The sequence below is a fragment of the Prunus avium genome, chromosome 2 (genome assembly GCF_965620075.1).
Source record: "Prunus avium chromosome 2, drPruAviu1.hap1.1, whole genome shotgun sequence".
NCBI lineage: Eukaryota > Viridiplantae > Streptophyta > Magnoliopsida > Rosales > Rosaceae > Prunus > Prunus avium.
The window spans coordinates 40,176,348-40,198,494 of NC_142285.1; the positions used below are offsets into that span (position 1 = coordinate 40,176,348).

The 22,147-nt window shown below is 38.3% G+C and overlaps 4 protein-coding genes across 5 annotated transcripts; all 4 read left to right on the top strand.

Annotated features, from left to right (window-relative positions):
* The first annotated feature begins 1,553 nt into the window (after nt 1-1,553).
* On the top strand, nt 1,554-12,825 carry LOC110749734 (clathrin heavy chain 1). Of its 2 annotated transcripts, XM_021949904.2 has the most exons (30): nt 1,555-1,888; nt 2,201-2,405; nt 2,827-2,915; nt 3,051-3,129; nt 3,268-3,395; nt 3,867-3,965; nt 4,142-4,250; nt 4,604-4,683; nt 4,763-4,990; nt 5,079-5,144; nt 5,656-5,772; nt 6,336-6,533; nt 6,619-6,735; nt 6,832-6,891; nt 7,153-7,239; nt 7,459-7,542; nt 7,620-7,754; nt 7,847-7,909; nt 7,994-8,098; nt 8,185-8,297; nt 8,394-8,646; nt 8,728-8,864; nt 8,945-9,223; nt 9,308-10,310; nt 10,523-11,008; nt 11,154-11,324; nt 11,404-11,589; nt 11,689-11,811; nt 12,039-12,149; nt 12,317-12,825. In XM_021949904.2, the coding sequence occupies exons 1-30, from the start codon at nt 1,844-1,846 to the stop codon at nt 12,464-12,466; spliced, it is 5,106 nt and encodes a 1,701-aa protein (XP_021805596.1). In that variant the 5' UTR covers nt 1,555-1,843; the 3' UTR covers nt 12,467-12,825. The 2 variants fall into 2 exon arrangements, with proteins under 2 accessions (XP_021805595.1, XP_021805596.1); XM_021949903.2 differs by having other exon boundaries at nt 1,554-1,888; nt 7,847-8,098.
* Nucleotides 12,826-13,713: 888 nt separating this feature from the next.
* LEW3 (UDP-Glycosyltransferase superfamily protein) lies at nt 13,714-16,235 on the top strand. Its single transcript, XM_021949961.2, has 7 exons — nt 13,714-14,141; nt 14,224-14,510; nt 14,632-14,818; nt 14,941-15,009; nt 15,127-15,320; nt 15,524-15,633; nt 15,742-16,235. Exons 1-7 carry the CDS (start codon nt 13,842-13,844, stop codon nt 15,984-15,986), a joined length of 1,392 nt encoding a protein of 463 aa, XP_021805653.1. The 5' UTR covers nt 13,714-13,841; the 3' UTR covers nt 15,987-16,235.
* A 210-nt stretch (nt 16,236-16,445) lies between these two features.
* Nucleotides 16,446-18,493, top strand: LOC110749779 (uncharacterized). Its single transcript, XM_021949964.2, has 2 exons — nt 16,446-16,627; nt 17,499-18,493. The coding sequence occupies exons 1-2, from the start codon at nt 16,586-16,588 to the stop codon at nt 18,231-18,233; spliced, it is 777 nt and encodes a 258-aa protein (XP_021805656.1). The 5' UTR covers nt 16,446-16,585; the 3' UTR covers nt 18,234-18,493.
* A 1,932-nt stretch (nt 18,494-20,425) lies between these two features.
* On the top strand, nt 20,426-21,734 carry LOC110749756 (basic helix-loop-helix (bHLH) DNA-binding superfamily protein). Its single transcript, XM_021949934.2, has 2 exons — nt 20,426-20,779; nt 20,863-21,734. The coding sequence occupies exons 1-2, from the start codon at nt 20,441-20,443 to the stop codon at nt 21,352-21,354; spliced, it is 831 nt and encodes a 276-aa protein (XP_021805626.1). The 5' UTR covers nt 20,426-20,440; the 3' UTR covers nt 21,355-21,734.
* The last annotated feature ends 413 nt before the right edge of the window (nt 21,735-22,147 follow it).

The following is a 22,147-nucleotide window of genomic DNA, read 5'->3' on the forward strand; positions in this document are numbered from 1 at the left end:
TCTCCACCAGTCCTATTTTGCACTTCGCTTTCATGTACCGAGTGAATTGTGACTGGATTGTGAATTGTGCCTATGTCTGTCTTAGCCGCTGTAATGGTTAGTCGTGAACTCTTTCGAATACTCTCTTTTCTTTTTTTTGTCAACGGGAGATTCAATTCAAACTTTGCAACTCTTTCCGGCATTAGTAAGAGAAATACCATGCATGCACAAGATTAAGAGCTGATTAATCATACTGTTATGATCTGAAAGTTTCGACGCCGACGTTGAATAATTAAAACGTTAAAAGAAGTTTAACAGCCAAAATATTAAATCTTATTTCTATATCTTCCTGTCGTTTGCTCATCAGCCTTATCTTTGGGGCCCTTCTCCTCATGCCAATCATGCTACATAGAGAACAAAGACAACGAGAATAACTATGAGGAGGACCTATGATTTTATATGCTAAAATGTACATAAACAACACTTCATCTGCTTTGTGTTTTTGTCCAAAGATGAGCCTGCTACACACTGAGTCCCATATTAACTGTTGTTGTGCTGGGGCCTTTGCTTCTCTTTTTGGCTGTGTTGTGTTGTGTCTTGCTTTTGTTGTGGTTTTTAATTGTAAGTGGGCCAAAGAAAACAAGTATGACAATTCTCCCACGCCCAAAACAGTTTGGTTGAGTGGATTTTTAGTCTGTTTGTATCTGTGTGTGGAGCATACTTAACTGTAAGTCTCTATTAAACCAACATACATAATCAGTTGTTTTCATATCAAAGTAAGGGAGATTCGAATCCGAATGTAAGAGTACGGGCACACTGCCATGATCAAAAGACCTACTTCGTATATACATTATGTTGACATTAATTTAATGGACTAAGTTTTTTTTTTCTTCGGCTATACATTAATTTGTGGGGAAGTTGTTAATAAACATCCACATATAGCCTCGTATTTTTCAATTAAACTTCTAACCCCTTCCGAGTCCAAAAAAAGAAGTTGCAAAATTTGTAAGTTTGTAACAACTGATGAATCATGCTTGCTTAGCCAGAAAGTAATGTGCTTTACAATTTTATCTGAAAAAAAAGTAGAAATAAGAGAAGAAAGATAAAAGAGAAAGGGAAGCCTTTTTAATTGTTTGGATTGAATAACAAGTATTTGTATTTGTCAAATTTTTAAAAAAGTCAAGCAACACAATATTTTTATTATTTTATTCAAAATTTTGCAGTTTTATGTAGAAAATAAAACCTATAAAATTTATTTTATGGCTTTTAAATCCAAATATATTGTAAATAAGTTATATATATTTTTTCCAAGTAAATAAGTTATTTATCACACAATGAAAAGACCTTACTATCCATTAGAAATTTAGAACAGTCGTTTAAAAAGGTCGGGTTGAATCCAGACCCGCAGAACCCGGCGTCAATATAAAATAAAACCAAGGCAAGAAAAAAAAGAAAGAAAGAAAAACGAAGCACCACAGAACATTTTTAACACGTATTGATATTTATTTATTTTTTACTCCAGACGAAAAGTTAATTATTTATTTAAATAGTTTAGCTCTGGAAGTGGCTTGGATGAGATCTCCGCTTCTCGTTATAATTCACTTGAAAATTCCACATTTTATAAAATCCCAAAAAACTCTCCCTTCTAACCCCCTTTCTCAGATCTCTCTCCCTTGTTCGCTTTTGCGGGTCTAAGGGTTTCGTTGCTGTTCTAGATCTCACAGCGATTCGAATCCCCTGCAGGGTTCGAAACGCTTTCTCTCTCAATCTTTACATCTCTTCACTTTGGACTCTCAGTTCACGGCTGGCCTAATCGCATCCGCAGATCCAAGCCTTCCTTTCCGAGCCGTCGATCTGCGCAACCATGGCGGCCGCGAACGCTCCGATCACCATGAAGGAAGCCCTAACGGTCAGTTCTATCTTCTGATTCGATGCTACTTAAGCTCAATTTCAAATTACACTTGTTTTCTGAGCTGAAATAGTTGCTGTTTGGTCAATTATTTTGCTCGATTTATCGTTTAAGCTTACTTAGTTGGTTTCAAGCTTCACATGGATCTGGTAGTGTCTAAAATTTGTGGTCTATGTTCAGATCTGATAATTATCTCACTAGGGATTGCTAACTTAAGCAACTATGATTTTGAACACAACAACTATTTACTGAGAGGTTTTGACTAAAATAAAAAAGTGATTGATGAGTTTATGTGATCTGATCTGATTGCAGCTTCCGAGCGTTGGGATTAATCCACAATTCATAACATTCACACATGTTACTATGGAATCCGATAAGTACATATGTGTTCGGGAGACTTCGCCGCAGAATAGTATTGTTATTATTGATATGAGTATGCCGATGCAACCTCTGAGGAGGCCAATCACTGCGGACTCTGCACTTATGAATCCAAATTCCAAAATCCTTGCATTGAAAGGTATGCTATAACTACATGTTTGCATTGCAGGAATAATTATTGTGCATTGACTTCTTGTCACTGTTGAGAAATGCTCTTGCTTACCGTTCTAGTTTTGATCTTAATGTGTTGTGGATGCACTTAGTTTATTATTTTGTTTCAGCATAAACTTATTGACCCTTAGTTTACTTGATTAGTATTGCAATAAGTTTAGTCATAGACTGATAGACTCACCATGTACCCTGCTAATTCATCTACAGCATATAGTTAGTTGGACCAGCGGCATTTATCATACACATGTTATGCTCGTAACCTTATTTACCTACTGGTTTTTACTTGCCAGTGCCTTACCTTTCTTTATGGACTTTAGTGTATACTTTTGTTAATGTTGCACTATTATTTATTTATTTATTTGCTCATGTGTTGTCAAATCTGTTTGAAGCCCAAGTCCAAGGTACTACTCAGGATCACCTTCAAATATTTAACATTGAGATGAAAGCAAAATTGAAATCACATCTTATGCCTGAACAGGTACGCACTTTATTGGTTTACTAATTTGTATATTTTTTCGCATCTCTTCAAAATTTTGTGAGAATATCAGGTTCTTATTATTTTCTGCGGGGTTTTAAGCAATCTAGCTTACCTATCCTGTTGGTTCATTTGTAGATTGTTTTTTGGAAGTGGATAACCCCAAAGATGTTGGGTTTAGTCACTCAGACTACAGTGTATCACTGGTCAATTGAAGGTAAGATGCCTTAAACAACTTATTGGAGTAACCAATCATACATCTTCAGCTTTTTGTCACTTGGAAACATTCAAATTTATGGGATCAACTCCCTTGTTTTGCTAATTCTTTTTGTTCTTTATGTGTTTGTCCTTGTAGGGGAGTCGGAACCTGTCAAGGTGTTTGAGCGAACAGCTAATCTGGCAAACAATCAGATAATAAATTACCGTTGTGATCCTTCTGAGAAGTGGTTGGTTTTGGTTGGAATTGCTCCTGGTGCTCCAGAGGTATGCTGTTATGTCTATTAATGCCTGTCCAGCATTCATTTCTTATGTTCTCCAGGATTCTTTTTCTCAGCTGAGGAAAATTGTCAGAAACTGCAAAACTCTTTGGGTCTTTTGTCGCCCTGTTTGAGTTCCTACAAGTGCAGTCCTATTTTCTTTATTCTTGCTCAATGAGTGTTTGTGGTCAGCCCGTTAATTGTCAATCTTTCTTTGCATTAAGATGTCTCGACTTTTATTTGGATTAGATTTGGTGTAGCTTCATAAACAATACTGTGGCAACTATGTTAGCCAATGATTGATATTGTGGAACAACTCTGCTGCCATATTAGTTTTGTTTTCATTTCCTTTTATGGAGTTCCTTTTCTTATCTGTTTGTAGAGTTTACAATATGTCAGACGAAATATACAACCCTTCTCTTTTAAGGCCACTTTTATGCTGTACTGCTTCTGATCCTTAGTCTTGTTTTGTTTGTAGAGGCCACAATTGGTTAAAGGAAATTTGCAACTCTTCTCTGTGGATCAGCAGCGCAGTCAAGCTCTTGAAGCACATGCTGCATCATTTGCTCAATACAAGGTGTGCCAATTTCATTTTCCCATTTTCTTACTCTGTATTTGATCTTTACACTCTTGCACTGCATACAATCCGTTAGTACATGTGTATTTATATACATATACCCATATATATATATGTATATGTATATGTATATGTATATTTGAATATTGTTGATCGTTTTCATTTCTTTTGAACAGGTTCCAGGGAATGAGAATCCCTCGACTCTTATTTCTTTTGCCACTAAGACCCTGAATGCTGGACAGATTACATCAAAGTTACATGTTATTGAGCTCGGTGCCCAGCCAGGTTGATATAAGGATTATATTAAAGTTACATGTACATGAAATGAGCTGGACTGCCTTGTTCTGTGTAAACACATGTTTTGTCGTTTCTTTACCCACAATCTCCGACACATTTGTAAAGGGTGATTATGTTTAGTAGGATATTGAAATAGGGTACTTCATTATTAGTGGTAATTAGTCATGGAGATATTGGTTACATATGCTTAGAATCTAATTTTGAATAAGTTTAATGTGCGCTCATAAAGTTAATTAGTGGAATGAGTCATGGAAATTTTTTTGTTTTATGTATTGTATTTTGATGATTGTAAAGTTAAAGGAACATATTGTGAGTTTGAATTTCTTTTTTTTCTTCTTCAGGGAAGCCATCTTTTACGAAGAAACAAGCAGATCTGTTCTTTCCTCCAGATTTTGCTGATGATTTCCCAGTTGCCATGCAGGTTCTGAATTTACTAATGTTTTTGACTAATCTTGTATAATACGGTACATATGTTAATAATGAATTTGTTAATTTGGCAGATGTCTCACAAGTACAGCTTGATTTATGTAATTACAAAGCTTGGGCTACTGTTTGTGTATGATTTAGAGACAGCTAGTGCAGTTTACAGAAATAGAATTAGTCCGGATCCAATCTTCTTGACAACAGAGGCTTCATCAGTTGGAGGGTTTTATGCGGTTAATAGGCGGGGCCAGGTGTTGTTGGCTACAATTAATGAACAAACTATTGTGCCTTTTGTCAGTGGTCAGGTATGTTTGAAATATTTTTCTCCTTTCTTGTTATGGTGTTCCTAGTAGGATGTTGTGCTTAAGATACTTTTTTTGTTTTAATTTGCAGTTAAACAATTTGGAGCTTGCTGTCAATCTGGCCAAAAGAGGAAATCTTCCTGGTGCCGAAAATCTTGTAAGATATTCATTATTATTCAATGTTAAGCTTGAGTAGTAGTAGGTTTTCTGTAAGAGTAATTTAGGATCCATATATCATTGCTCGATGAAAGTAAGATATCGTTCAAATGACAATTTGATTGTTAATGTTAGGCAGTGTTGTATCCAATTTGAAGTTGTCATGATTAGTCAGTATTTTTGAACTGGATGCTCAAATAAGGTGTGCTTGTTAAGGTTGAGTGGGAAAAGGGAATTTATCCATATAGTGTATTTACTTCTACTCATGGAATGTTGATTTTATATCTATTATGTTTGTCTTGTTTTTTATTACCCTTTTGAGTGAGCTATTAGAGTCCTTAGAATAAAGGAGGTGAGATGAGAGAAGGCCGTATTCTATATGGTGGTCAACAATTTCACCTTGGCTTATTGTTGACTTGGCTGTACTTGGTTATCTTGCATGTATGTCATAATTTGAGAAAGTATAATCACCTCTATGTGAAATTGCTGACATGCCTACCTGAATCTTACAGGTTGTCCAGCGTTTCCAAGAACTGTTTGCCCAAACTAAGTACAAAGAAGCTGCTGAACTTGCTGCTGAGTCCCCACAAGGAATTCTCCGTACACCTGATACAGTTGCTAAATTTCAGGTTTCATTTTGCTTCTGTACTTGTACATGTTTCGTCCATTGGCTAGTATTTTCGTAACTTCAGATGATTTGTCCTGCATTTGTCTCCCATGTATGTAGTATTATTGTTTTTAGTTGTTTTATTGGTATCGAGCTTCTGGTATGAAGCTTGTTGTGTTCAAGTAGTTCATGCCCTTTGGCCATTTGGGATGTCTTTTTAATGGCTTGATTGCAGTATTCTCTAAGAGGCTACATCTGATAAATTTTGGTATAAGAATTTTTTAAGCTTTAGAATATTAATGAGAAATGTTAATGATGCTTTCTCGGTGAGGAGAATAACAAATTCAAGTTTCTGTGTCTGTTTCAAAGCTGGTGAGAAATGAATGAATAATAAATGTGCAATAGTGGACTAAATTGAGATAAAACTTGATTGGTAAAAAGGCATAATGTGCTTGATAAGTTTAGACTTGATGTACACTTGTTTGAGATGGTGAGAGTTACAATTTTTGTGTGCCTTTTTAAGATAGACTACAACTTGATGAAATTTAACGGTCATGGTTTTATTGTCTCTCCAATGTGTTGCAGAGCGTTCCTGTCCAAACTGGGCAAACCCCACCTCTGTTGCAGTACTTTGGGACCCTCTTGACACGAGGGAAGCTCAATGCGTTCGAGTCATTGGAATTATCACGTCTTGTAGTGAACCAGAACAAAAAGAATCTTTTGGAGAACTGGTTGGCAGAGGACAAACTCGAATGCAGCGAGGAACTGGGAGATCTTGTGAAGGTTTGTTTTGCTATTTGAATTTAAACTTGGCTATCTTTTGGATTATTACATTTTTGGTGTTAATATAGTTTTTTTTTTCTTGTAGACTGTGGATAATGATCTTGCTTTGAAAATATATATTAAAGCCAGAGCAACTCCAAAAGTTGTTGCAGCTTTTGCCGAGCGAAGGGAATTTGACAAGATACTGATCTACTCAAAGCAGGTGAGGAAATGTTTCTATGTAGCAATGGTTTCTAAATGTTTTCGTATTTGGTAAATGGCTGTTGGTGTCTGATATCCATTCTCTTGGTTGCTTTAGGTTGGCTACACGCCTGACTATCTGTTCCTTTTGCAAACAATTCTTCGAGCAGATCCGCAGGTATGCAAACAATACTCAGCAAGCTTATATTTTCTATTTTAGTCCTTGAAAGCCGAAAGCATAACTAGATTACACATTGATCCTTGTTCATTGAATGTCCCATTGAAATAAAAAAAAGTCCTTCTATTTGTATTTTTTCAGTTGACACCCACATCACTGTGTACATTTGGCTTGCAATTGTATTGGGTTGAACTTGAACTTCTTTTAAGGAGTTGTATAAAGTTGAAACTAAACCAGGTTATGATGTGATTTTGAATGTAGGGTGCTGTTAATTTTGCATTGATGATGTCCCAAATGGAAGGTGGTTGTCCAGTTGATTACAACACCATAACTGATCTCTTCCTTCAGGTTTGTTCATTCTCATTATGACTAAGGGTTTACGATACGGTATCCTTCTTTTCATTTTCAGTGTTTTGTGTTCTATTATTTCTCAACAAAGTTCATGATAAGGCATAAGTTGTTTTGTTTTTTTCGTAAAAGAAAGTTATATGAAACCTTTGAAATTATGGAAATATTAAAAGATGAATAAAAGACTCACATGCTTTTTGTTTCTCTTTGTCATTTTAGAGGAACCTGATTCGTGAGGCGACCGCCTTTTTATTGGATGTTCTGAAGCCAAATCTTCCAGAACATGCTTTCCTGCAAACCAAGGTTTCTATCCTCAGAGCTATTTATGTATATCTGAACTTTCCTGTTTTCAGCTGGTTGACATATTTTCATCCTTGCAGGTCCTTGAGATCAATTTAGTGACTTTTCCAAATGTGGCTGATGCTATTTTAGCCAATGGAATGTTCAGTCATTATGATCGCCCTCGAATTGCCCAGCTATGTGAAAAAGCTGGTCTTTATGTGCGAGCTCTGCAAGTAAGCTGTCTTCTTGCAGTTCTATTTCCTTTTCTTACCCTCTGTATTTTCCAATGATGACATTTGTCTTAAACATTGTATTTCTGATGCAGCATTACTCAGAGTTGCCTGATATTAAACGTGTTATAGTGAATACACATGCAATAGAGCCACAGGTTGTATTCCTCTCTAACTACATCAAATTGGTACCATTAACTTGTAGAACTGTTACTAAAATTGTTTTTTTTCTTCTTCTACAGTCACTTGTAGAGTTTTTCGGCACTCTTTCACGAGAATGGGCATTGGAGTGTATGAAAGATCTTTTATTGGTCAATTTAAGAGGCAACCTTCAGATAATTGTGCAGGTATACACTTTTTTTTTTCTTCTTCATATAGTGATGTTAAAAAATATAACTGGAGATTTAACTGAAGCAAACTAATACCTGCACAGGTCGCTAAGGAATACTCTGAGCAGTTGGGTGTTGATCAATGCATGAAGCTTTTTGAACAGTTCAAGTCATATGAAGGGTTGTACTTCTTCCTTGGGTCGTTTCTGAGCTCAAGGTAATCTGTTCAAGAAGAGAAGTTTTCTCTATTGTCTCCTGTTGTGGATGTCACATCCAGTTTATTCTTGATTCTTATTTTCCTAATGTGTGACAGTGAGGATCCTGATATCCACTTCAAGTACATTGAGGCAGCTGCTAAAACCGGACAAATCAAAGAGGTGGAGCGAGTTACTAGAGAATCAAACTTCTATGACGCTGAGAAAACAAAGAACTTCTTAATGGAAGCTAAGCTCCCAGATGCACGCCCACTCATTAATGTTTGTGATCGTTTTGGATTTGTTCCAGATCTGACCCACTACTTGTACACGAACAACATGCTTCGTTACATTGAAGGTTATGTTCAAAAGGTACTATTTTAGCCCTCTTTGACACTTCAAAGTGCATGACTATGGGTTTTTAGTATTGAGAATGTTTGGCACTTTGCATAGGTGAATCCTGGGAATGCTCCTTTAGTTGTGGGACAGTTGCTTGATGATGAGTGCCCTGAAGATTTTATCAAGGGCTTGATTCTTTCTGTCCGTTCATTGCTTCCTGTGGAGCCCCTTGTGGAGGAATGCGAGAAGAGGTGGTATCCTAATTTATGTCCTTCCATCATCTCTTTTTCTTCGTCATACTTAATTTTCTTCTTTTTGTCCCTCTCATTAGGAATCGACTTCGTTTACTCACTCAGTTCTTGGAGCATCTTGTGAGTGAGGGAAGCCAAGACGTACATGTTCACAATGCTTTGGGTAAAATCATCATTGATAGCGGCAATAATCCAGAGCACTTCCTTACCACAAACCCATATTATGATTCACGTGTTGTTGGTAAATATTGTGAGAAACGTGACCCTACCCTTGCTGTTGTTGCTTACCGCCGTGGACAATGTGATGATGAACTTATTAATGTCACAAATAAAAACTCTTTGTTCAAATTGCAAGCAAGGTTGGTGATTTAGTATTTGATTGTTTAAAAATATTTCATTTCATTCTGGTTCCTGGAGGTTTACTTGCTACTTCTTTGTCTCAGATATGTGGTTGAGAGAATGGATGAAGATCTTTGGGGAAAAGTTCTTGACCCTGAGAATGAGTACAGAAGACAACTTATTGATCAAGTTGTTTCTACTGCCTTGCCTGAGAGCAAGAGCCCAGAACAAGTTTCTGCGGCTGTTAAGGCTTTCATGACTGCTGATTTGCCCCACGAATTAATTGAACTTCTTGAAAAGATTGTGCTTCAAAACTCTGCCTTCAGTGGCAACTTCAATCTGCAAAACTTGCTAATTTTGACAGCCATCAAGGCAGATCCGTCTAGAGTTATGGATTATATTAATAGGCTAGATAATTTTGATGGACCTGCAGTTGGGGAAGTAGCTGTGGAAGCCCAGCTGTATGAGGAAGCATTTGCAATTTTCAAGAAGTTTAACTTGAATGTTCAAGCTGTTAACGTCTTGCTGGATAACATCAGAAGCATTGATAGGGCTGTGGAGTTTGCATTCCGTGTTGAAGAAGATGCCGTTTGGAGCCAGGTTGCAAAGGCTCAACTCCGGGAGGGGCTGGTGAGCGATGCGATTGAGTCATTCATTCGTGCGGATGATGCCACCCAATTCTTGGATGTTATTCGTGCTTCTGAGGATGCAGATGTCTACCATGACTTGGTGAGGTACCTTCTGATGGTTAGGCAGAAGGCGAGAGAGCCCAAGGTGGACAGCGAGCTCATTTATGCATATGCAAAGATTGATAGGCTTGCTGACATTGAAGAGTTTATTCTTATGCCTAATGTTGCTAATCTCCAAAATGTTGGTGATCGCCTATATGACGAGGCCCTCTATGAGGCTGCAAAAATAATATTTGCTTTTATATCTAACTGGGCCAAGTTGGCAATAACACTAGTGAAGCTCAAACAATTCCAAGGTGCTGTTGATGCAGCACGAAAAGCCAACAGTGCAAAGACATGGAAGGAGGTTTGCTTTGCTTGTGTTGATGCTGAGGAGTTCCGCTTAGCTCAGATTTGTGGCCTCAACATTATTATACAGGTGATTTGCTGCATCTACTTCTCATATGTCAATCTAGATTTTGTTGCATGGATTCTTTGGATGTCTAAAAGAGGGGACCTTTCGTGTGTAAAGAAAAATATTTGTTTAAGTTGTTTAATGCCTGGAAGCTTCGAAATCTGGTTTCTCTTCGAGTATTTGCTCCTTTTTTATACATTTCTCACTAAATCTGTGTGCTGTTTTAAATTTTACAGGTGGATGATTTGGAAGAGGTCAGTGAATACTATCAGAATAGAGGATGCTTCAACGAGCTAATATCTCTAATGGAGAGTGGTCTAGGGTTAGAACGTGCTCACATGGGAATCTTTACTGAGTTGGGGGTTCTATATGCTAGATATCGTCCGGAGAAACTTATGGAGCACATCAAATTGTTTGCAAATCGTCTAAATATTCCCAAGCTTATACGAGCTTGTGATGAGCAGCAACATTGGAAGGAGCTTACCTATCTGTACATTCAATATGATGAGTTTGATAATGCTGCAACTACCATCATGAATCATTCCCCTGAAGCCTGGGATCACATGCAGTTCAAAGATGTGGCAGTTAAAGTTGCTAATGTGGAGCTATATTATAAGGCCGTGCACTTCTACTTGCAAGAGCATCCAGATCTCATTAATGATCTTCTAAATGTGCTCGCACTTCGTGTAGATCATACACGTGTGGTTGACATTATGCGGAAGGTAATTGATTGTGCATGTATTTACTGGCAGCTTAGATTCTTAATGCCCCTCCCCCATCCAACATTTTTTTTTACTGGAAGTATAGATAATGAATTTCATTTCCATGGCTCTTATGTTGAGATTCTTTTGCATTTGAATATGTTAGGCCGGTCACCTGCTTCTTGTGAAGCCATACATGGTTGCAGTTCAGAGCAACAATGTCTCTGCTGTTAATGAGGCTTTGAATGCGATATATGTTGAGGAGGAAGATTATGAAAGATTGCGTGAATCAATTGATTTGCACGATAGCTTTGACCAAATAGGCCTTGCTCAAAAGGTGAAATGCTTTCTATTTGTAGTTTGTTCTTTGTTTAATGTGTTTATGTGCAAGAGCCTTAAACTGTTTGTTTGGTCAGATTGAGAAACACGAGCTTCTGGAAATGAGACGTGTTGCTGCTTATATTTACAAGAAAGCTGGAAGGTGGAAGCAGTCCATTGGATTGTCAAAGAAAGACAAACTTTACAAAGATGCCATGGAGACAGCCTCACAGTCTGGTGACCGTGAACTTGCAGAGGAGTTGCTTGTTTATTTCATTGAACAGGTAAGGAGCTCTTTGAAAGAAAAAAGAAAATCCACTTATTGTTTTTTATTTTAATATTATTAGGGTTAATAAATGTTTATTTTTTTGTTCAAATTGCAGGGAAAGAAAGAATGCTTTGCATCATGCCTGTTTGTCTGTTATGATTTGATTAGGGCAGATGTTGTCCTTGAACTTGCTTGGATGAACAACATGATTGACTTTGCTTTCCCATATCTGCTACAGGTAATTTTTTTAAATCTTGTCCTGAACTTTCTTGTTTGTCAAGGGTCAATTAGCTGTCTATTTTGTTTGTGGTTCCAAGCATTCTGCTTCTAAGCATTCATTGGACTTTCTTTAAATTGAAGTTGTTTGGTTTCGATTGGAATCTTTCATCGAAGCACTTGGAAGAAGCACATTCAACCCAGTTGAACATTATGTAATGGCGATCTTTCACATTCTCTGTTTTGCAGTTTATCCGTGAATACACTGGCAAAGTTGATGAACTAGTGAAGGACAAACTTGAAGCTCAGAAAGAGGTTAAGGCTAAAGAGCAGGAAGAGAAAGAAGTTATTGCACAGCAGGTATTCACTTTGAGATTGCTCCTATACTATTGCCTTGTATAAAACTGTGTTCTATCAATTTGCCTACGTTCACTTAAAAATCATTCCAAATTTCCCCTTCTCGACTAATCTTTCTTTGCTTAAACATCATTTTGCATTATGATTCATTGAATTGAATATGTTTGCAGAACATGTATGCTCAGTTGCTGCCTCTTGCTTTGCCTGCACCACCAATGCCTGGTATGGGAGGAGGGTTTGCTCCACCGCCACCTATGGGAGGAATGCCACCAATGGGCATGCCACCTTTTGGCATGCCACCAATGGGCAGTAGCTATTGAGATGAACTATTCTTGTGGAACTCGATCTTGAATTTGGTGTTTTAGTCAGTAGGGCAACCTATTCGATAGAGCGTTCCATTTAGTGTAATTTTATGAAGGCTTACATGCCGTCATTTCCTTTTTATTTTATTTTTCTAATTTGTTTTTGATGGGTTGAAAGGGTGCAGCTTAAATAATTGTGTCATAGGTTGTGTGGATATGTCGTCTTGTAATATTCTTTTGTAGCAGAGGCATTTTTTTCTTTTTGGCTGTTGGTTGAGGGCGAGCTTAGAATTTTCTCCTCTGTATTATTGTTCTCGTTTTTCAAACTTGCCTGAGTATAATACAAAACACACCACTGATAATTTTGAAGTGCTTTATTTACACTCTTCTTTAATGTATGCCCCAGTTGATAATTGATTGGTGCAGCAACCATTTGTTTTCCAACTGCAAGTGCAGTTTGTTGACTGATTTTTTATCCTTCATGTTTATCTTTTAAGATTTTGAAATTATCATATCTTGTCGTCTGCTTATAATATCACCAAGAGCCTTTGAGAGCCCGTTCTTCTCAAACCTATTCAACGTTGAAGTTCCAAATCCGCTTGACATTGCTTTGGGTTCAATGTGATAGGCAAAGGGATAATAAATAATATATTTTAGAAAAAGAGAAAAAGAAAAGAAATGCATCGAAAAATCTGTCTAGGTGGGAGCCTAGGTGGAGTGCAATTTTACTGTTACCAAATCCCCTATGCTCCTATTTCCTCAGTTTTGTGACATCTCGCAAACAACTGAAACACTAAAATAACTCTCTTCAGCCCTTTCAAAACAATTAAAATACATATTTGATAAAAACACGTTCGCATGCATAGGCGATAGGATCTGATCACCATTCATGAACCAGTTTGTGATTTTCCTCTTCATTTTTTGATAGTAAACATTATAATCTCATATATAATGTATTTCTATGAATGAATGAATCGTAGTTGTTAACTCAGAGAGAGATGTGTGGTTTGACTAATGGAGAGTTGGAGAATATTTGAATATAATTATAGCTGTACCATTAAAAGCGTAGAGTCGAGCGGCTATACTATTAAAATATTTAAATACATATATAGAGTATAGCCGAGCGGCTGTACGATTAAAATATCCGAATATATTCAAAAGTATAGTCGCGCGGCTATACTATTAAAATATTCGAACATATTCAAAAACCAAAACGACATCGTGTTCGTTCTGTTTAGTGTTGTTGTATCTTTGGGTCTCGTTACATAATCAGAAAATCGAAACGATCGAGTTGTTTGTCCAAAAAAAAAAAAAAACGATCGAGTTGATTCCTTTTTCATCATTCAATTTCCGGGCCTCTCTACAAATCTCCCCAGACGATCAATCGACGTTAATGGCTTACCAATTCGTGATTTGGGTTCTGATCACAGCTCTCTCAGCCTTGATCCTCAGATTCTCTCTCCAAATATTCACCGCCAGAAACAACAGAAAACGAGCGGTGGCCTTCTTCCACCCCTACACCAACGACGGCGGCGGCGGCGAGAGGGTCCTCTGGTGCGCCGTCAAAGCCATCCAGGACGAAAACCCCTCCCTCCACTGCCTCGTCTACACCGGCGACCATGACGCCTCCCCTCTCTCGTTGACCGCGCGCGCCCTCGACCGCTTCGGGGTCAAACTCCTTCACCCACCTAAGGTACTCTCTCTCTCTCTCACTTTCGTCTTCTATCAAGATTCAATTTGTTTTTTTTACTTGAATTTTGGGTTTGAATTTGAAGGTGGTGCATTTGAACAAGAGGAAGTGGATCGAGGAAGCCACGTACCCACGCTTGACCATGATTGGGCAGAGCCTTGGCTCTGTCTACCTCGCATGGGAGGCCTTGACCAAGTTCACTCCTACTTACTATCTCGACACCAGTGGCTACGCCTTTACGTATCCCCTTGCCAGGCTGTTTGGATGCAGGGTTATCTGCTACACCCATTACCCTACAATCAGCTGCGACATGCTCTCTCGTGTTCGTCAGCGGAGCTCCATGTACAACAATGACGACTTCATTGCTCAGAGGTATGTTCATCGTCACTATTAACATGTGCTGATTGCTGATAGTGATTGATGAATGATATGCATTGCTATTTGTTTAGCCGAAAAAAGCTCAACATGGATTGCTTTTGTTGTGTTGTTGTAGCAATTGGTTATCCAGCTGCAAAGTCATCTACTACAATATATTTAGCCGGATGTATGGGATTGTAGGCTCTTGTGCCCATCTTGCTATGGTTAATTCTTCCTGGACTCAGTCCCATATCGAAAAGCTCTGGAGCATCCCGGAACGGACTATACGTGTCTACCCTCCTTGTGATACTTCTGGACTTCAGGTTTGTTACCAGTGTCTTGACATTTTACTTGGGAACATGGTTTTACCAGTTATGAATGTGACTATGATGTGCTGCAAATATGCAATTTGGATTTGCCTTTTAACAAGTTTCTGCCCGAATAGGTGCTTTCTTTGGAGAGGCCAGCGGAACCGGCAAAAATTGTATCTGTTGCACAGTTTCGGCCAGAGAAGGTGGGCATATAAACCTTATGAGCACAAGGTACTAAGATTTTTGCGGCTCATTTTTGGGGCCCTTACTTGTTGTGGCTGCTGGCAAGTCCTTATGAACTTTGGTTATTGATTTCTCAGGCACATGGCCTCCAACTTGAGGCCTTTGCAGCTGCCATAAGGAAATTAGATGCACACTTGCCCAGACCTAAGCTTCAGTTTGTGGGTAGCTGTCGGAATAAGTCGGATGAGGAAAGATTACAAAGTTTGAAAGATAAAGCAATTGAATTGCAAGTGGACGGGGATGTGGAATTTCATAAAAATGTCATGTACAGGTCTGTGCTAAGGATTTCATGTTCTGTATCCTTTTATGCTCAACAAATTAATCTAGTAAAATGCTTTTGCAAACATCTGAACTACTCTCTATTTGTAAATAAGTTTTCTTGAACTTGTTGGGTATCTTTTGTTCTTGTAATTTGATGACCCCTATTTGGATTTGTCATTGCTTTCTTAGCTTGGTTTGTTTTCATGTCTACAGGGACTTGGTGCAACTTTTGGCAGGAGCCATTGCAGGAATCCATTCAATGACTGATGAGCACTTTGGAATAAGTGTTGTGGAGTATATGGCTGCAGGAGCCATCCCAATTGGTGAGCATCTCAAGTTATCTGTCATCTGAATCTGAACCAACAAACTCTGTAACTTATCTTATTCATTCTTTCCTGTGCTGATGTTCCTCATGTTTTCCCTTGTTTCAGCACATAATTCTGCTGGCCCAAAAATGGACATTGTCTTACCTGAAGATGGACAGCAAACAGGATTTCTTGCCTGCACCGTGGAGGAATATGCAGATGCCATCCTCAGTATCATAAAAATGCCAGAAACAGCGAGGCTCAAGATGGCTGCAGCTGCAAGGAAACGGGCTGGCAGATATTCTGAGCAAAGATTCTATGAAGATTTCAAAGCTGCCGTCTCTCCAATACTTAACCAGGCTTCAAAATAGAGGACTTGAAATCAATCACAATATACTTGTAACTTAATAGAGAAGAGCCCTTCCATCAGCCCTTAGTTTTATTACATTTATTTTTTCACTCGAAGTCTTACCAGTAACTCAAAAAGTTAGATTATGCTGCTGTCTCCAATCTGATTGTTATAATTTCGATGTCTATGATTTCATGTAGTTGAGAAATCCAAGTTTTCTGAGCGACTCTGTATTGCCTTTCACATATTTACAGTTCTTCTAGACATCCAATTTAGCCCTTGGTTTCCCTTTTTTTTTTTTTTTTTTTCTCTTTTCAACGTTAATGTGGACAATGTTGAGCCGTTAGATTTTTAATTCAATCAAGTTTGGATGAAATAAATGAAAGACCGCATTGTTACTTCATTGTTTTTCATTATAAAACGACATGTCGTTGGGACACTGGAAAACAAAAAATAAATAAGGCGGCGTGCTAAGCACGAGCTAGGATAGGCTGTGGTGCCATCAAATTCTCATCCCCTTTCCTTGGATTACAGACCATCCACTCCTTCATTGCACCACAACGCAGACACACAGTGTGTAACTCTCTCTCTCTAAATGGTTGGGCCGTAGACGACCAGAAAATGGCTGTTTCATTCTACTCGGTAGTTGGCTTCAATTCTATGGTAATTTCATGCTCCTCTTATGCGCCATTCCTTCTGTTGTCTGTGTTCAATTTGTGTCTATGAATGCATGTTTATAGCGAATTACTACAACTTGAACCAATTTTTTTCTTCTTTGTTTTCAACCCCTTCTGGGTTTTTGTTTTTCTGGTAGTTACTACTGATAATACCCACTTCAATATCTTTTTCTTTTATAATAATCAACTGGGTTATGACCTTTAATTTGGATTGGAGCAATGATTTTCTGAGTTGTTTGCACTAAAGTAGATATTAGATGGTGTTAAAGCTGAACCGAAAGGATGAATCTTGGCTCAAGGGTCTTTTTTTTGGTCTGGATAAGGCTTTCTTGTAGTTGTTGAGGTTTTTGACTGTCAGGACTTAATCCGACTGATGACTATTGTGCCCAATTTGTTTTTGTTTGACCCAAGTTTCCTGGAAGAAAGGAAGGCGCCTATGGTGATTTCATTTTTCAGAAAAGAAAACTTATGCCTCTCCTTTTATGATTTTCATCTATTCCTGTGTCTGCATGTTAAATTGTTTGCTTAAGCTTCATAGTCAGAACTCAAGGGCGAATTTTTGTTTACCTTTCAAAACTTCGGTCTGTTTTATGAATGGAGAAGTACTTAGCTTCACTCTTAGTTAGACTTGATCATTGATATATGCTTTCTACTTTTTTGCATGATTGGTACGATGTCTCAATGCATCTAAATTAGAAATTAATTGTACATTTCAAAAATTGTGTTCTATATAGCTGAATAGTTTCATGCTCTTATTGCTAATGAACGGTTCAAGGGACTGTTTCTAACTATGATGGAGATGATTGTTCAACAAATGATTCTATAATTTACGGAAGTTTTTTGTTCTCCATTTGAAGTTAAAAGCCAAGCACCAGAGCGTGTCACAATTTTCTGCTGGAGCTTGTATACCTACGGCTACCCAATTCACATCTTCATTCGGAACATTTAGGCCAAAGAGGGATATAAGCAAGAAAAGATGGGGCTTATGTCTTTCAGTTGCTGATAGCAATCGTCTTACCACAGAGACCGATGATAAGGCTTCTGGAAATACTGCAAGTTCTCCTTCTGATGACCGATTACCAGTTGTGAATTCTTCATCTTTGGGTTCTTCTGCCAACGATAGTCAGTTCCAAACTAGTGTCCTAGATCAGTCAGGGACTCAAACCTCTGAGGCTTCCAATGGGTCTTCAGTTTCCTCAAGCCAGGAGCGGGAGGCACCTCTGTCACCTAACGTGCAATCTAAATCAAAAAGATTGCCGCTAACAGCTAGGGAGAGACTGAGGGCAGCCAAGGTTCTCAGGCGTTATAACACTGAAACAAAGCCAACCAAAAAATCAGATAGGGGCAAGAATGTATTAGATGCTCTCAGAGACAGTGAACGTGGGAAGAAAAGATCCGGACTTCCAGAGGCCCCTACAAACATTTTTGACGACAGCAAGCGAGGGATGCCAAAGCAGGGCCTAACTTGGGATTTTCCAGGGGGTGCTGATTTGTTTCTAATTATCTTCTCATTTGTATTTATCAGCACGGTCATGTTTGCTACAACTTACGTTGTTTGGAAACTTGGTGCCATCCATTTCAATGAAAACTGAGTGATGGACTGTGGATTCGAAATCAACGTCGGGCGAGCCACCTTGACGCCTCCGTGTACCAAAGTTCTCCTCCTTCGCAGCCACAGCTGCAGGACTAGGATTTGAAATCATTTTAGGCAAGATATACACGTCAATGTACAAAGATTTGTAGGGTCAATATTTGTTGTATCATGATCATGAGTATTCAACATTTACTGCTCGTATACTTTTGTAGCTTCATTGAAGATAAACATATGGTAACAGCTATTGAATTCCTTGAACTTCTTCCCTTTGTTTCCTTGTCTCCTCAAAAACAAGTCTTTCACTTTGTTGAAAATGAACAAAGAAAAAGCATTTCACTTTGTATTTCTGTCAAAATTTACATTGACCTTGAGATATTTTAGTGCAAAACGCAACCATGAGTTGCGGCTCATTTCATTTGGGCAGAATCTGATTCGTCCCAAATGTCCTGCCAGCACTTTTAAAACATGAGCTTTCTTAAGTTGGATCAAACATGCATTAGCTCACCCATCTGTTCTCATAATCAAACACGTGCTCATTTAATTTGCTGTCATCTATGACCAGAGAGAAGACCAAAGTGGGCTATCTACTGGAGCCATTCATATTTTCAGAGTCTTTAGACTTGTCACCTTTTTATCATGGCTCCTGCCGACGGTTGATATAATTCAAGCAAATATGTTGAACCAAATGGGACCCGAAAAGACTGCGTTTGAGATATGGATTTTTAGAAATGAAGGAAGAGGAAGATACGGGAGCTATAAACACCACACAAATATGAGAAAATGGGCAACTCTGCAAAGCAAGTGGTTGATCAGATGTCGTATCAATCTTTAAAGTCCTCTTTATGGTGAGTTACAATGTTTGAGTGAAATCAGGGCCCTATATATCCGGCCGTTGATTCTTATTGAAGTATTTTTGTCTGCTTGTGCCGTACATTACAAGCAAAACCCATGAAAGAGGACAAACCGAGCCACTAAAATGAGTGGCAACTTGTTAGGTTAATAAGGCATACAAGAAATAAATCTTGCTAGATTTAAGAGATCTCATGGAAATTATCTGATCTGACAGTAAGATTATGTTTGACAATTGTCAATAAATTCAACCCGATTCTATATATTTAACTATTAACAGTTTTAGTTCGCTATCTGAAAACATATCATGTCAGACGACGAGAAAAAACTATTAAACATAAACAATATTGCACAATTGTCCTAATTTAGTGGGGATGAAAAAGCGTAGTGGTGAGCTTTGATAGTGGTTCCTGAAAAAGCACAAGTCAGCTGCCAGCAGCTGTATCTCACTTGAATTATGGGTGATGTGGCAGTGTGCTTTAGTCTTGTTAAAGTTGTGTTAAGAGTAAGTTAGAACTTCCTAACAATGGTTGGTTTAAGGGGTTAATAGGAGCTTTGTATATTTAAAGGCTGAAAAGCATTGTGCTAATATGAGTCAATTCTCATTAAACATCATAAAATTTCCTCTCTAAGCCTCATCCTTTTTCCTTCATGGGAGCTTACATGCTCCTCAATGCACACTCCAAATTAAAGAGAAAAGATGGAGGGAAAAATGGAGGACAGATTAGACAAAGTTACAACATTAATTAGCATTTTACAAATCTTATTCTCGTCGTTTTTATCACAAATTAAGTTCTTCCCTACTATTCTGTTACCAAATCAATCCATGCACAGCAGAGCAGCTGCTATGAACAATCACTTAGTTTCTACCACAACAATTTCTATGCCATTGCCACTTGCCGGTTTTATTTCTCTTTTCATATTTGATAGTTTGATAACATAACATGATCTTCTCCTACAATATTTTACTACGATTTTTGCAAGTTTTGCTATACGATGTTTCTAAATTTGTTTTGGTTTAGAAAGTTGATGTGGTGAGACAGATCTCTATGTCCTTTTGTGAACCCAAATGCAGTGAAATATATAGTGGATTAAGCATTCTTCGATTTTTCTAATTATCAAGATCCCTTTAAGGTTTTGTTGTTTACTGATGAATGAAAAGAAAAGCAGGAAAAAAAAAGTACAAAATACAAATAAAAATCGTATTGAGAACAGCCGGATACAGCCAAAAGCAAGTTTCATTTGACAAGTTAAAGGTTTTATGGATAACTACCGATCACTATCAAAGGTGTGGAGATCACACATTATTAGTGCAATGAACAGTAGATCTTGATGTGAGATAAAAAGGCAAAGGGGATGGAGAGTAAGGTTTTAGAGAAGTGTTGGTTGTTTTTGGCTATGGAGAATTGTTATTGTGCTGGTCCTCAAGGGGCAACCTGGGCTCCCTACAACTCTGCTGCACTGAGCAATGAGTCTTCCAGCTTTCCACTTCCATGGCCTCCTCATGCCTCCAGCTCTACCCAATTCCAGTTTTGTGGGTTCCCAAATTCTTGGTCCGCAACAGCTGAAGGTGCTGATGAAGAAGACAGAGCTGCAAGTGCTTCAAAGAGCCACAGCCAAGCAGAGAAAAGGCGCAGAGATAGAATCAATGCACAGCTTGCAACTCTAAGGAAACTAATTCCCAAGTCCGACAAGGTACTTAGTACAATATCACTTAATAATTCTCGATTTTCGATTGATTGACTGTCTAACAACATAACATGTTGACGTTTCTACAGATGGACAAGGCGGCTCTGTTGGGAAGTGTGATCGATCATGTGAAGGATCTAAAGCGAAAAGCAATGGAAGTCAGCAAAGCCTTCATGGTTCCAACTGAAATGGATGAAATAACCATCGACTCTGATCCTGCTCAGGCTGCTGCGAACTCCAGCAGCAACAATATTAATATGAACAAAAGCAGGTGCAGTATCGTCATAAGGGCATCTGTTTGCTGCGATGACAGGCCAGAACTGTTCTCGGAGCTCATTCAAGTGCTCAAAGGCCTAAAGCTGACAGCAGTGAGAGCAGACATGGCAAGTGTGGGTGGCCGAATCAAAAGCGTTTTGGTCCTCTGTAAAGATAGTGAAGAAGATGAGGCTCTCTGCATAAGCACTCTCAAGCAGTCACTTAAGTTGGTTTTGAGTAAAATTTGCGCATCATCTATGGCACCAAACTGTCGAATTAGAAGCAAGAGGCAGAGGTTTTTCTTGCCATTTCAATACCCAAATTAGATCTTATTTTGTTCCCAAGATTTTTTGAAGTGTGTGAATCAAGTGATTTATAGAGTACATTGAGTCTCTATTCTTTTCTTTGTGTTCTTCCCTTGGGAGACATGCTTCAATCATGGATTGTATTGACATGTGGAGAGATTAAGCTATAAGCTTGGTGGCATGCATAAGGCAATAAGGCAACTGTGGGCACAACAAGGAAGGAGCAGGAGGTGATATATCATCTGTGGCTTCCTACCATATTGAAGAAGAGAAGTTTGCATGATTAGATTGAACAATAAATATATATGATGTTTTGCTTATTTTTGCCAAGTTGCATTAGCTGGCATCTTGTAATTGTACGCAATTTTGGAATTCGATAACAAATAATCGCATTTCTGTTATTTTGGCCTAAGTTAATCTCTAATTGCTTAATAAGAAGAGGGTGCTTGCCATGCTTTGCTTCACACATAGGATCGACTACTACTTTGTTTGAAGAATCACCATATTTAATTATTGATGCTTTGTACGAGGGTTGTAACAAGTAATTTTTTCACTGGTATGATCTTAGGGGGACGGGGGAAGCTCTAACAGTGGCAAAGTTCCCTTTCCCGCTTGTGGTTGTGTAGGTAGGCTAACTAGGTAGTCCGACGACCACTACACCCTTATGTGTAGAGATGCTCGCCTATTTGTACTTGTTTTCATCCTGCATTATCAATAAAATTATATCACCTTCGGATGCAAAAGAGGAAGAGGGTGCTTGTAGGGATAGACAATGGGTACTCCCTGGACCCAATTACCACAGCACCACCACATT

Coding starts and splice junctions, on each gene's coding strand:
- LOC110749734 (XM_021949903.2), top strand. CDS start 1,844: ATGGCGGCCGCGAACGCTCCGATCACCATGAAGGAAGCCCTAACG. Junction 4,991..5,078: donor TGCCTTTTGTCAGTGGTCAG/GTATGTTTGAAA, acceptor TTTAATTTGCAG/TTAAACAATTTGGAGCTTGC. Junction 11,325..11,403: donor AAATAGGCCTTGCTCAAAAG/GTGAAATGCTTT, acceptor TTGTTTGGTCAG/ATTGAGAAACACGAGCTTCT.
- LEW3 (XM_021949961.2), top strand. CDS start 13,842: ATGGCTTACCAATTCGTGATTTGGGTTCTGATCACAGCTCTCTCAGCC. Junction 15,010..15,126: donor CACAGTTTCGGCCAGAGAAG/GTGGGCATATAA, acceptor TTGATTTCTCAG/GCACATGGCCTCCAACTTGA. Junction 15,634..15,741: donor TGCAGGAGCCATCCCAATTG/GTGAGCATCTCA, acceptor CCCTTGTTTCAG/CACATAATTCTGCTGGCCCA.
- LOC110749756 (XM_021949934.2), top strand. CDS start 20,441: ATGGAGAGTAAGGTTTTAGAGAAGTGTTGGTTGTTTTTGGCTATGGAG. Junction 20,780..20,862: donor TAATTCCCAAGTCCGACAAG/GTACTTAGTACA, acceptor ACGTTTCTACAG/ATGGACAAGGCGGCTCTGTT.
- LOC110749779 (XM_021949964.2), top strand. CDS start 16,586: ATGGCTGTTTCATTCTACTCGGTAGTTGGCTTCAATTCTATG. Junction 16,628..17,498: donor TAGTTGGCTTCAATTCTATG/GTAATTTCATGC, acceptor CTCCATTTGAAG/TTAAAAGCCAAGCACCAGAG.